At 39.3% G+C, this 15347-nt stretch overlaps 1 protein-coding gene across 1 annotated transcript in view; it reads right to left on the reverse strand.

The window, feature by feature from the left end:
* The window catches only part of LOC139734090 (bifunctional glutamate/proline--tRNA ligase-like), a 39663-nt gene extending 24761 nt beyond the window's left edge, over positions 1-14902 (reverse strand). The window contains exons 1-10 of the mRNA XM_071644903.1: positions 14797-14902; positions 7760-7844; positions 7180-7279; positions 6459-6615; positions 5588-5721; positions 4429-4517; positions 3643-3769; positions 2670-2862; positions 1937-2108; positions 959-1192 (exon numbers count right to left, since the gene is read on the reverse strand). Of these exons, the coding sequence (XP_071501004.1) occupies positions 959-1192; positions 1937-2108; positions 2670-2862; positions 3643-3769; positions 4429-4517; positions 5588-5721; positions 6459-6615; positions 7180-7279; positions 7760-7844; positions 14797-14839 (1334 nt within the window). The 5' untranslated portion in view covers positions 14840-14902. The remainder of the gene's footprint in view (positions 1-958; positions 1193-1936; positions 2109-2669; positions 2863-3642; positions 3770-4428; positions 4518-5587; positions 5722-6458; positions 6616-7179; positions 7280-7759; positions 7845-14796) is intronic.
* Positions 14903-15347: the final 445 nt, after the last annotated feature.

Here is a 15347-nt window from a genome sequence, read left to right on the forward strand (position 1 = left end):
TAAACATGACGGAAATAGTAAATTTTTGAAGTGTTGCCCTTGACCTTTGACCCCTGACCATTGACGCCATGAACCCTAAAGTCTTTAGATAATCACTGCTAGTCAGTACATGTATATATACTATGTTCTATGAAGATACCTTGAATAATTTCCAAGGTACAGAGAAAAAAGGTGAAGTTTTAATATTATTACTTGACCTTTTGACCTTTGACTTTTGACCTCATGACCCAAACTTTCACCAGAGAATCATAATTGGGTAATATATGTATACACTAAGTTTCAAGAAAATATCTTCAGGCATTGCATAGATATGGTGGAAATAGTGAAATTTTATGTATTTGACCTTGACCTTTTGACCTTTGACCTTGAGCATGTGCACCCAAAAGTTGATAGGCACAACTTCACTCCCTAATACACATACATGCCAAGTTTCATTTGGATACCTCAAAAGGTTTTGATAGTTACCCTGTCCACAAAATTCATTACGGACGGACGGAAGGACGGACGGACGGACAACCCAAAAACATAATGCCTCCGGCACCACTTCGTGGCGGAGGCATAAAAATGAACACCAACTTGCAGGGAATTTGTTCAAAATATTCATAAAAAAACTTTGTGATCTTTACCAAAAACAAAGGGTGTCTTCCCCTGCTTATTCATAGACACACACACACACAAAATGCATATCATGACCACTGTTCGAAGGAAATATAGCAATACAAATATATCCCATGCACTAAATTGTCAAACACACATCATTGTTGTGGAAGTGTCATCAGCACTTCACTTGAACTATCATCATCCAGCATGCGTTCATTCACGAAAACTTTGTGTGAGCATAGACTGCTGAAGACAGCAAGCATCATATCAAGTCAGTACTCTTGAACACCAGACCCGACTATTGGTACAGATGAGCAAAGGGACAGGGGGTAGCGACTGTTACATGAAAATTTCTTACCAGCCATCGACGTAGCCCTTGTCCACAAACCATGTCAATTTCCTCTTGGAAAGGACCGTGTGCTGGAGATTGAGCCTGCTGTACTCCCAGACATGCACCTTCCGCAACCCAAGAATGTCGATGATGAAGAAGTACTGGGGATCGCGGTCATGGTATTCGGTGGTACGGAGGGCATGCGTGACCCCTTCCACGCTGTCGACAATTGGGCATGCAAAGTCGTACGTTGGGTAGACCCTGTTGCAGATAAATTTGGGGATGGCGAGGAGAATTAATTTTTGCCAATGTCAAACGTTAACATCACACATTTTGTAAATATCAGTTTTTCCCCACAGATTTGTAACTGACAAAACTAGTTTCCGCCATCAAACGAATTAAAGGGAGATATCAAGAAAATAGTCATATTTGCTCTATCTACAAATATGATTATTGTTCCCTCAATTTTGCAAGAGGCCTTAGAAAAGCATTCAGCAGGAGTATCGCATCACCCACATAAAGATATGACACTTACAAATGAGGATAGACTATTGTGATGACACATAATGCTCCCTAAGACAATGGGAACTGAAGTGGAATTTGGCATTTAAAAATATTTATAGCTCAGAAAACAACTAAACTATTCCATGCAAAGATGAAATAATATTTGCTGCACTGATATCAGTCACCTTCTGTAGCTCGAATTGAAAAAAACAAAAACAAAAACAAAAAACCCACTGGAATGCACTTTATAATAAATGGTGAGCCTTGTATCATCGTTCAAAGATGCTTGGGTGACATATTCATATAGATAGTTAACCAATCAACATCGTTTAAACAGCCACCATTACCACACCACAGACTGACATGTGTGCCCCTGAGTGTATGTGCACACTTTGTTGTCATTAAAAATGTAAATTCCTATCACTGGGGATTCCTAGTCAACTGCTCAATGAAAGAGAACTTGGAAGGGGCAGTCTAGGAGTCAAGTTACATAACACCTACTTGTATTTGGTGCCAGTGCGCACGTGGACCTCGTTCTTGCAGCGATAGATGGTGGGGTCCCTGAGGCAGCCGTTGTCGGACTTCATGTCGATCTTCAGTCTCAGGCAGCATTGCTGCCCTCGCTCGGTTCCCTTCACCATTTCCTTCCACATCTCCATGTTCTTTTCCACAGCTGGGGTAAAAATCGATGTACACAGTGTAGTAACTAATTTCAAAATTGTCTGTCTGTCTGTCTGTTTCTCTCTCTCTCTCTATCTCTCCCTTTCTCTAAACAAATCATGACTACCTCGAAATATTAACTTTGTGTATCAAGACCTACTGTATATCATACGTCTGATGGTAACACAAAACTAAATCGAGTAGTGTTCAAGCAGGATGTAAAACACAGACACAAAGACACTTTCTGGCACATTCAGAAAAGCAAACAGACACACACACAACACACACATACACACACAGAAATGTATCCACAGGGTGTTGGGATTTGCATCAAGTACTCATAACACATGGAGGCAGTGATACCAAATCCTGTTCCAACTTGTCATCACGGTCAACCTGCATGGAAATCTGAGCTTTGTGTCTTGACTTACCAGTCAGATGTAAAATCAAATCCACATGCAAAACTTTTCGACAGACTGGTCTAAATGTTAAAGATGACTGCTTAAATTCGATCAACATCTCTCCAGAAAGAAAAGCTATACTTAGTTTGGCATCAAACTTTGTTGCCACTCACAGTTGTTGTAGTTCTTGGAGAACTCCCGCTGCTCTCGCTCCTTCTTCATGAGCTCGGGTTCGGTGTCGTCGGCGTACGCCTTGCCCTCCTTGATCATCTTCTCAGCGTACGACTGGATCAGATCAAAGTGATCCGAGGTGTGGGAGAAGATGTCGGGCTTGATGCCCAACATGGCTACGTCTTGTAGGATCACCTGAAAGAAAATAAGGGTCACAAATTATGTGAGGGATTCAAAATTAAGACAAAAAACCAGAGACCAGTACAAAACTTATTGCAGCATGACTTCTTACCATCATAATAAACATGTCACTGAGAAATTTATAAAATAAAACACATCAAACCACACAAAGGAAGTAAAACCAACACAATATCTTACCAACTGAAACATAAATGCTGAATGAAATAGCAAAAATCTCTCTCATATACCATATGATATTTTAAAGAAAATCATGATAGAAATTATCTGAGTATTTTCAACATTTGTTTTAGCATGTAACATGATAGGAGAAATATTTTTTCTTTGCATACGAACACATCTAAGGAAAATTTAATTGGCAAATGTTAAGATTCAAAAGTTAACTGAAAATGACTTTATTCGTATATATGAGTGAAAAATATCAATTTATGTGTTTCCTTCATAAGAAAGATGAGTAGTACTACTCTTCTGGAGAAAGCACTGAGTATCAAAATCTACTCAATACAAGAATCAGTGTATACATCAGAGAACTTGATGACAGGGTTTGGGCCCATGTAAGCTCTATCATGTCACTTCAAAGAGTGCAGTCAAATATGTCACAACGCGCCAAGCTCATGAGGAGACATTTGAGCACCTGGTGTGACATCTGTTTCTTGTATATATGTGTTTGTGATTAAGTTTTGTGTTTGTGTGTGTGTGTGTGTGTGTGTGTGTGCGCAAGCACCTGTGTGTCTGACTAAGTCAAACAAATTTCCACCAACAACCGGCAAAACTAACCTTTTCAAACTCTGCGTTCTCCTTGGCAGGATTGGTGTCATCAAATCTCATGATCAACTTGCCCTGGAAGGCTAGCTGGTAGTATTGGTTCAGCAGCGCCGCCTTGGCGTGACCAATATGGAGGAAGCTGTCGACAAAATATTGAATGTAATGCATTCACATTTGATATTTCCTTTGCAGCAAATTACAAAAGAGCACTTCCAAGTCATGCAAAATTCTTCTTGCACATAATCTGGCTTGTTGCAAGCAATTTTTTTTTTTTTCACATGATCTCTGTCAGATATTGCTGCTTTTGGTAGTAAGAACACTAAAGCAGTTAAGAAAGATGCATTTTCATGTACAAAGCTGTCAGTTAAAAAAACAAACAAACAAACAAAAATGTTTCTCAGAGACCAAATGTCTTCCACTTCTTTGGATAAAGAAGTCGGATGCAAGGTTTGCAAGATGGAAATTCAACCTTTCATCCGTAAGCACCTTAAGAATTCTTGTACAGTCAACCCCTACTTGACTATGAAAGAAATAGAAAGCTTCACACTACTTTTCACTGGCAATAGGACGCAAACATTGTGTATCTAAGAAAATCCCACAAAAGCCCAACCACACGGATGATGCAATCCCAGCAAGGAAACACACAACAACCACCCATCATTGCGCAAATATTACAAGCACACACTTATTCACACGGAAGGGTGGCCTCACAGGCTATGCAGGCCTGGAAGGATTAATCCCAGCATTTACAGTGTCATTTCTCGTCTCTGATGCGACTGAAAACAGCAGCATACTAACCCACTGGCCTCTGGAGGAAACCTCACCACCACCTTGCCCATCTCAGCACCAGGGAGCTCCACATAGCCTCCTACATCCTTCTTCTTGCCCTGAAAGTGGGGGAAATTGAAAGAAGTTACACCAAAAACGTTGCATACATGAAATGAGGCATACACAGCAATCAGCAAGACTGGAATCTCTAGTGACACTGTACTTGGATATTATTCAATTCAGAAGAGACTGAAGAAAAAATCCTCCAAGATCAGCTACAAAATATTACTAAGTATAAGTAATATCAAAAATACCAGCACAAAATACCAGCACACAGACACATGTGACATACATCACATGCAGATACACATGTACACACAAACAAAAATATCAAACAAGAAGAAGGTAAAGAAGATGTACTCACTTTGTCCAAGCCCTGTGTAAGTGTCCCAAGTGTAAGGGGAAAAGAAAATGATACTTTATTATGTAAACATTCAAAAGGTGTGAGTGCCAGTGTTACAAGGTATGAAAGGGCAAATTATGCTGCTAACAAACATCTTTGCAACTGAAATGGATAGCATACTTACATGTAGGCTTCTATCTTCATAATAATGTAACCAAATGCCAATAAGATGCCTGAAAGTTGTACATTAGAAAGCCTAGCGATGCAAAAGTATTTTACGCACACAGTAAATGCTCTCTCGTTCTCACAAGTATGTCAAACATATTCTTAGAGATTGACAGATGAAATCCAGTGCAAAATATCTACCAATCTAAAAAAAAATCCCATTTCTAAGATACATTAAAAACTGTTTCATGGTAAATAGAACAATGTTATAACCAACTATTCTTAAGCTGAAAATGCACTCTTTCATGAATCAAAATTTCATCAAATCTTTCATGCCTTAGTGATCATCAAAACACTACTCTAGTTAATACTACTGTGAGTGGTTTAGACTTTGCACTCTTCATAACATACCTTTTTTTTTCTGCCTAACTCTAAGCACCAAAAACGAACTGCCTTCAACACATGTAAAGTGGCTGCAATTTACAAATTCTTACTCTCAAATTGCTATTATTAACTCTGATTATCATGATGAATTTATTATCATTTCTTATATAATTATGATTACTATTTTGACATTAATTTCTATAACCATCCCTCGTCAAAACATTGTGTGATGCTTACCTCCTGAGTGCTAGCAGCTGGAAGGGCAGCTATTACTTTCTGAAACAGTTCCTGAGCAGCTAGGAAGGAGAACCAGCGCTGAACATTGGGCAAGGCCTTGCCCTGGGACACCAGCTTGGCCCAGGTACTGCTCCCTGTCAAGGAAGATGAGATGGATCTTGTGTACGAGTCATTATTTCAAATGAAAATCTATTCATGGGACAGCACGTTCTTCACACTGGGATCTGACATGATAGAACTAAAGGCATCCTGCATCCTTCAACTGAATATATCAATCAGTGAATAACAGACTCATGGATACTTTTTATACATAGCAGGGGGTCCTTTCATAGTTTACAAAACGAGCATATTTTAGAATACACAAATAAAAACAAATGCAAAATACGGCAAAATTTGCCTTGTGGATAATGTGGATAAATCCCAATCAATCATATTTGTGCATGGCTTGTTCTGAAAAAGAAATGCTTTATGAGAAAATCTTACTCATCACTAAAAAATGTGTATCGACTATTCTGTTTAAAAACAATAGACAATATGAATACATACACACGAAAGAAATAAGAGAGCACATTGAAAGTTCATGCCATACGAACTCTCCAGCTTAGGGTTCCAAATTTACTCACATGACATCATCAGGAATACATCAAATACAATATAACCAACACTGTCGGATATCAGATAAATAAATGCAGTTTCTGTGGACATGACCTGAAACTGTGAAAAGAACATGTGGCTTCACAAAACAGGTAATGCTCTTCATACTACTAAATGGCTCCTTTCCATCTGTAACCTTTGAGGAAAACATAATGGTATTAAATGTAACTCTTATTTCATTTTCTTTCTTAAATCTAAGATATCTGTGGCACCATACCTTTGAGAGCCCCCCACACTGCAAGGTCAGCGATGGTCAGCTCATGGCCCACGAGGAAGGTGCGAGGGCCGAGGATCTTGTCCAGATACGACACGGCCTGGTTGAAGTCAGAGGAGGATCCAAGTCGGATGTTGGAGAAGTCGAGCCAATGGTCAACCTGATTCAGAGAAACAAAATAATGCAGGGATCCTTTAATATTTAGCTCTAACTCAAACAGCACCAATTTGGACATAATTATAGTTTTCTCCTCTTATATTGCACAGAATATTTTCCCCTTCTTGAAAATGGATAGCAGATAGTTAATGGACTTTAATCGGAATGTTATATGATTCTATGCAATGAAATTGCTACACATATGACATTTTGTTACTTTAGCAGTCGTACATGTACAGAGTAAAAGTTGGTATTTTTGTGTGACTAATTTTGCGCGCTTGGCCCGATAATAGTTTTGTGTGATTTTAATTTCACAGAATCAAGACAGTAAGAACTGAAAGATATGGCAAGCCAAAATATTCGCATGCTTTTATTTTTGTGCTAGTTTCTGATTGCATGAAATGCGCAAAAATTTCAACAATGTGAAAATTTCTACTTTTACAGTATCCAAAGTGCATTACAAATTCCTCTGCGATATATCAGGAAAATTATTCCCTGCATTGCATCTACAATATCTGTAATCTCAGTCACAAAGGATGAACAAAGGTGTGCCATACACCTATTGTACCTCGGTTGTCTCAAGAGCATCCCTTCCATAGAGACCGTTTCCTCCCGCAGCTCTGGCAAGGTAGCGGCTGATGGCTGTTGATGATGTCACTGTCACATCGCTATATTGGTATTTATTGAAAACACATACATTGTACATGTGTAAATGAGACAACTTATATCCTCAAGAATTCATCACAAAGATCCTACAAGGGTAAAATTTCTTAACACACACAAATATAGGACCTGGAATAAATGAATGAATTATCATCTCTCATCTGAATGCTGAATGCATAACTGTAAGCTATCTAGTAATAGAGCAAATTGTTTTAAATGTAATACCAACAATATTCGTTCAGAAGCACAATCAATATTGCTCACTGACTTCTTTCCCTACATACATGTATATGGAATATATTTTGTTAACAGTACTTCATGGATAATACATTGAAGGTAGAAAACAGTATGCCACTCAAAACACACATGATGTGAACAGTAGTAGCACAATCAACATGGAACTATCAATCTGAGGTGACTGCAGGTGGCATATGTTTTGAATCAGTCAAGAGCGGTGCTTAGGAATATACTGTTGTGCGCCTTACGGAGTAAGCTTGAGGCTGGTCGCTGATCCCCACTCAACCTTGATGTCTGCCTTTCCAGCCACACACTCCACTGTCAACAGAGCCGCTGGGAGTAGCAAAGCAGAAAAATAAAAGAACATATAATGTACACTAGCAATGCACATGTGAAAGTGACTGAGACAAAACATTCAAGAGCAACTGACTTCCCTGGTAGCAAAAGTGTCATTCTCCTCTTCCAATCTATTATGCAACAACTTCCATTTCCACTTTTTCCTTTAAATTTCCAAGTTACAATGTATAAAGAAGGCATCCTCCCCCGCTTTACTCTGATGATAGCTGGCAAATCATATTTCCTTGCTTAATAAGCTTCATTAGCATTAGCTAGTGTTCTAAAAAGTATGTTAAAAAGGAGTGTCTCAAATAGATTCATTGAGCATGGTGACTCTTGGTGTCCACCTTATTTTTTAATACTGAACATCACACCTTGAGGTCGGATGAGGGCCTTACAAAAGAGATAGGAATAGCACTTTTCTAGACTTAAAAAAACTCTGTGCAAAGAACCAGTCTTAAAAACAGCCTAAACAACAGTACTACCTTGTCAATGCTACTGGATACATAAAGTTCAGTTGTTGTTTTTTTATGTTCCCAGGAATAATATGTCATTGCTGAATTTTTGTTTAAGAACTCCTACCTTTCATTGCTTGAAAGGAAAAATCAGGGACGCATGAAAGTTAGTTAAAAAAGACTGAGCAAAATCTTGCAAGCACAACTGTAAAAATATGATTAAAATCAGATGAAAACTATTTAAGAAAGTTATAGAATTTGTGATGTTTTGCTAATTTTCATGAAACAGTTATTGAACAATCAATATGAAAATGCAAACTGAACTGATAATGTCATCCCCTCAAAATTTACCATAAATCATGAAATTTCCATTTTTTGAAAATCAAACACAATGATGTCTCAGACTCAAATTCTGATAAATGTGACTGAACATTTATTTGCAGTTATTCAACCAGGAATAACATTGTTTTACACTCTTAGACAAGAAAATAGAATCAACCTTTTTGTACGTATGATCAGTGGAAAATTGTGAGGTGATGACATCATCAGCTCACTCGTTTACTCATTCATAGGAACTGTTCAAGAAGTGCTGTACCTGCAAAACAAATAGCGAATCTTTGAAGTTTCTTTACTTCCTTACTTTGACCTTATTTTGATTTCATAACTTCCTTAAATGAATCTTAATGTGATTTTATACTTTGCTTACTTTGACCTTATTTTGATCATATCTTAACTGTTGTGCAAAGTATGACATGCTTGTCACATTTTACTCTTTTTTTCCAATAACTTTTGACTATAGAAATGAAATGCTTGCTACATGAACTGCATTCATAATGGTGCAGGTCAAGCCAAGGAGTTGTTCAAAACTTTGAAGGCTGCCTCTTCCTGTCACACAGAGTTCAATGAAAGACATATGAAATACATGAAAGTGTAATATGATCACTTTAAAAAAAGGAAAATAACAATAATAATAATTATTATTTCAGAACTGTCACACTTCAATTCACCAGTTGTTTAAATCAATACTGAATTACTGTAAAACGAGGAATGTTCATGTGCATTTTAATTTCACAAATTTTGTGGTGAGCGCCAAGATTCGCGAAATTGAAATGCACGCGAAAGTTCTAGTCTACACTGTAAGCCAGTGGCATAGCGCGGGTCAAGACATTGGGGGGGGGGGGGCACCTCGTGGAAAAGTATCAGGAGAATGGCATAACGATTAAACGCGAGCGAGCGAAGTGAGCGAGCTTGAAAATTTTGACGTTTTACAGTCCCCAAACTGCCGTTTGTAGCTACATACAGATCTTTTCGCTTTGGAAATTAAGGGGGGGGGGGGGGGGGGGCGCACCAGGCAAAACTGCTGGCAATTACTGGCAACAACATCAGGAGAATGGCATAACGATTAAATGCGAGCGAGCGAAGCAAGCGAGCTTGAAAATTTTGGCATTTTACAGTCCCCAAACTGCTGTTTCTAGCTATATTTTTTCAATTGGAAATTAAGGGGGGCGCACCGGGCGCAACTGCTGGCAAATACTGGCAGCAACATCAGGAGAATGGCATTAACGATTAAATGCGAGCGAGCAAAGCGAGCGAGCTTGAAAATTGAGTCACATTATGTATGCTGAAATGTATTTTTTAAATATCACGATGCTACATGGACACTGCCCCAACTTCATGGAATTACCCTACTGTGTCTGTAGCTAGTAGCTTGGGTTGGATTTGACTAGATGAAAGTAAAACATAAACATGAGCACTTTTAAAAATTATAATATTGCAACCTATACACTCAGCAAAAAAAGAAAGTAAACACATTTTCAAGTTCATCTTTCTCATAGACTATCTGGCGAAAAAATGGTGTTTTATATACCATGTTAAAGGTAATTTAATTAGCTATCAACCTAGTAGGTCAATGAAAAGGTTAACTTTACGCATGAGTGAACACATCTGTTTTTCTCTTCAAAGGCACAAAAGTAAAAATTGCAAAATGGACAAGTTGTTATTCAAGAGTATTTGCTTTTCCATATAATAATGAGAACAAAAGACAAATTTAGCACAATAGAAATGCAAATTAATTTGCAAACATTAATCTATGATCTCTATAATGTCTCTGTAACCTTCCAAAGATAAAGAAAGGCAAAAAAATAATGGAGGAAAACGAAGAATCTTCTGTCAAACCCGCAGTCAAAAGACATGAGAAAAAATTATGGTAACAAAGAAAGTTAAATTTGAAACGTTATTCCAAATTAAGAAAATTTAAAATCATACTTGATTCTTGAATTTGTCTCATGCATTCTTAAATTCCTTAATCAAAAGGTAAAATGAAGAAATTCTGTCAATTTCATAACCTTTACGGCTCACTCCCAATGTCATTTAAAGTTTGAATTGATAGAAAATGCTTATGTTCCACCTTCAGTTTCCCACCATGTTTTTGTTTTGAAGATAAAGGCAAACAAGGAAACGAAAACTTATTTCTGCTGTTTCATTCATGTCTCTCATTGCGTTAAATTGGTCTTTTGTTATCATTGCTATCTTGGAGGGCATTTTCAAATGAATTTCAATATGTCCAATTCTGCAATTTTCACTTTTCTGCCTTGGAGGACAAAAACCAAATGTGTTCACTCATGCATAAAATTTATCTTTGTATAAACTTACCAGGTTGATAGCCAATTAAATAATCTTTGATATGGTATATGACACATTGATTTTTATCAAAATCTTCTATGAAAAATATTAACTGGAAAAGTGTTTACTTTCTCTTTTTGCTGAGTGTATATAGGACCCCTACAAATTGTATAACTTGTAAGCAAAAATAACAAAACATCCATAGTATAGGGGTACATGATGATGATCGTGTGATCCCGCTTGTGACATATACAATACCAGTACTCTACTTATAGTTATACACAGTCGTAATTGGAGTCATGACATGAGATCATGATTCAGACCCCTTGAGCTGTATCATCATCATCATCATCATCATCTGTACGGGAGTGTAGGTAATTCCTGTCAGGTCTCCCGGTCGTCAGCGCTTGGTAGCACGTGTAACAGTCTATATCGAGCGTGGGCGTGGATGTCAGACAATTTCAAAACATTTGTCTGACCAGAACGTGTCTAAACCATGTTTGAAGGAATCTATACTAGTGGATGTAACAAGTGATGAGGGCAGACTGTTCCATGATCGGATGACCCTTTTGCTGAAACAGTTGCTGCGGATATTCAAACGACAATGGGTTGCAAATAATTTGAAGGGATGGCCTCTCGTTCCACGATACTGTGACTGTACAAAGAAGGACTGTGGGTTGAGTCTGTCTATACCATGTAGTATTTTGAAGACCTGGATCATGTCCCCTCTTTCCCTCCGGTAATGCAATGAATACAGGTTAAGCTTTACTAGTCTCTCTCTGTAGGAAAGGGTGCTGAGTCCAGGAAACAGTTTGGTTGTCCTGCGCTGAACAGCTTCTATCCTTCTGTCGTCTGTCGTAAACCTGGGTTTCCATATGACACTGCAATATTCCAGATGCGGTCGAACCAAGGCCTTGTACAGAGGCAGGAAAATATCTGGTTTGATGTTAACGAAAGCACGTTTGATAAGACCTAACATTTGGTTAGCCTTCTGGATAGATGAGGAGATGTGTTGGCGAAAGTTGAGCTCGCTATCAATCAAAACACCCAGGTCCTTTTCACAGTTGACATCATCAAATGTAACATTCTCAATTGAATAGGAACATTGTAGGTTGTTATACCCGATGTGAAGGGTTTCACATTTCTGCGAGTTAAGAGGGAGTTGCCAGGTTAGTGACCACTTTTCCACACCAGTTAGGTCCTCTTGCAGTGATTGGCAGGAGTCAATATCCGGTACTCTAGCATAGATCTTGGCGTCATCGGCATATAATTGTGATGAACTAGAGATAACATCTGGCAGATCATTCACATACATTACAAAAAGTGTCGGGCCCAGAACACTCCCTTGAGGAGCCGTCTACAACCACACGCTGGGTTCGATCAGTGAGAAAGGCTTTGATCCATGACAGGAGAGGATCACAAATCCCAAACGATTCAACTTTTTTAAGGAGTCTGGTATGTGGAACAGAATCAAATGCCTTTTTGAAGTCTAGATATATGACGTCGACTGGATCACCATTATCTATGCTCTCTGTCCAATCTTCAAGCTGACAAAGTAGTTGAGTTGTACATGAGCGTCCGGGAACAAATCCATGCTGAGCATTGCAAAACAGCTTCTGCTGGCTCATATGCTTGACGATGGTATCTCTAATGATGGATTCCATAACCTTGACAACAACGGATGTTAGGCTAATTGGGCGGTAGTTTCCAGCGTCCTTCCAGCTACCCTTCTTGTAAATAGCAGAAATGTTTGCAGCTTTCCATTCCACAGGAAGAACACCCTCAAGCAGTGACATATTGAAAATCCTGGCTAGTGGTTCACTGATTTGATCCGCTAGCTCCTTCAGTATACGTGGGTGCAAGTTATCCGGGCCAGCAGATTTTTCATTCTTTAACAGAACCAGCTTCTTATGAATGGCATCAGGTGTAATAGTAACTGTGTCAAGTGAGACATCACTGGGGTGTTGAAGGGGTTCTGGGATGCAGGAAAGATCCTCAGTTGTGAAGACACTACTGAACTGTGCATTCAGCACCTCTGCTTTTTCTTGACTAGAAGTGGCCACTGTCCCATCAGTTTTGGATAAATTGCCTATTCTGCTCTTTCTCTTCATTTTGCTATTCACATATCTCCAAAAAGATTTGGGATTTGACTTAACTTCAGATGCTAGCTGCTGTTCAAAGTCATTGCACAGATCCCGGGTCAAGGTCCGCAAGGAGTTGCGTACACGTGCATAAGCAGCAAAGTCCAGAGCACTCTTGGATTCCAAGTATCTCTTCCACAATCTCTGCTTTCTCTTCGAGAGAGTCAAAGCCTCATGAGTGATGTAGATGCTCCTTTTCTTGCCTTTACCCTTAGCTCTTTTGGGGATATTTTCCTGCATGCATTGGTGAAGTTTGTCAGAAAATTTTCCCCATGATTTTGTACAATCCAGATTGTCAAAGAAATGGTCCCAGTCAATATCACAAAGTGCGGTCTTCATTCCGGCATAATTTCCTTTATTATTATCTGTAAAGTAGGTATCAAAACATGAAGATCAATTCAAAGCTGTGAATACATGTAGGGTCCAGACCTCTAGATGAAGTTAAAATTTAGAATTAGAGTGTCTAGATGTCATTTTGTCGATTGGTGGATTAGATCTTGCCAACTAACGTTACAAAATGTACCTCACTTAAGTCAGGACTACTTTCAGTGTATTCAAACAGAGCTTGCTCACTGAGCGCTTTACTTGAATTGCTCGACTTATGCGTCTGTGCATGGACGGTGTCTGCTGGGTAGACTAGATCTTGTAAAAGATGATGAAATACTAGGACTAGGTTTACTACTCCCTCGTAATATAGATCGTGTCTATGCCGTACAGCAACTAGGCTGAATATCAAATAGGATCCTGTGGTAGGTATAGCCAGGTGCCCGCACCTCGTCAGGGGCCCGAATACCGTCACCCCGCTTAAAATCGTTTTGAGCGCACTGAACAAAAATGTATGCCCGGGACTGTGTTCTGTACGCTTGAAACTTGGCAGGACTACCGCAACCAAGCAAATTGTGGTGAAAACCGAACAGTTTTTCGCGAAAATCTGAAATTTTAATAGGGCTAGATCTATAGGAACCTATAGGAATACTGTACGTGTTATATGTCACCCGTACGCATCTTTTACGTGTAGAGTCTCTATGTCTATGGGAACATCACGGTCACCCGCACACGTCTTCTACGTGCTAAGTCTATGGGAGAGCGGGTGACGAGTTGCGGGCCCCTTCCTTAGCGCGCAACTTTTTCGCATCGTTCGCCTTTGACGACTATAGCTGCAAATTTTCAATATCGATCAGTGAACTTATGATTCCATTGGAATTTTCGGCATTTTTCCTGTATGTGAGTTGGATTTCAAAGAATTTCAGTGGCGAAATGTGATTCAATTACGGGCAAACATTAACTATGACGAGGTGCGGGTCACCCAAGTATACCCGGTAGTACGGACTACTGGTGCAGACCCATGTACAGGTGAACGAACGCGAACGTAAAGTTTAAAATAAATGACATGGGAATATAGATCTAACACTGCACCAGTAGATCTAATGCCTGTGCCATGCCCGCGAGCGAGATTCTTGATGACATGACATACTGAATGTGCACTGTCCTGCACTGGATACTCCAACGACCGTATAACACACACACACACACACACACGTGCTTGCGTGGCATCCCATCCACGTTTAGAGCAAGAGCTCGGCAGCATAGCCAGCGGAACTTCTCGCCCATTCATTGAAGGCCGAACCGTACTTTCCTGCAGCATAAGCACAACACCGCGCCACAATTCACAAGCTAGTGACACATATATCTTCGCCCATAACCTGACATAAATGAAATGACTATTATTACCAATTGGAGGGCTCGAGGAATTCGCAGCTAGCGTCAGACTCATTCTGCGGCTTCCAGTCGATCACAGCTCATTAGAAAGTAAAATTTCAGCAGAAATATCGTCGTCCACAGCTCTAGACGAGTCGGCAGTCACAGACAGTACCTCTACAGCAAAACGAAAAAACGTACTGATGAGGAGTACTTGCGCCCTCTCTCGAACATGTTACAGTATGCATGCAGACGACAGAACATGACAATGGCATCCCTTTTATATCTCCAGCTTGAATATTTTTCTGTTTTTTTTTCCCCCGAGTATGTCACATGCATTATTGGGTTGAGATTGCATCATGGTTTGCTTGACGGCACGTATTATCCATTGCGATCAAGCTTATAACAAAACAATAAAGAATGAGAGAAACAGTGTAAACAGTGCAGGCGATAATATCATATCCAACGAGATTCTTTGATCATAATTATTATCTGACAATATCACAGCACTGTGTTCTTTACCGTTCAACGTCCGAGGGCAATTGACGCACAAAATTGCTTATCGACTTATGACCGTGGGGGAC

Source organism: Diadema antillarum, unplaced genomic scaffold (genome assembly GCF_040938485.1).
Source record: "Diadema antillarum isolate AM-2024a unplaced genomic scaffold, OU_Dant_1.0 seq00000510_RagTag, whole genome shotgun sequence".
NCBI lineage: Eukaryota > Metazoa > Echinodermata > Echinoidea > Diadematoida > Diadematidae > Diadema > Diadema antillarum.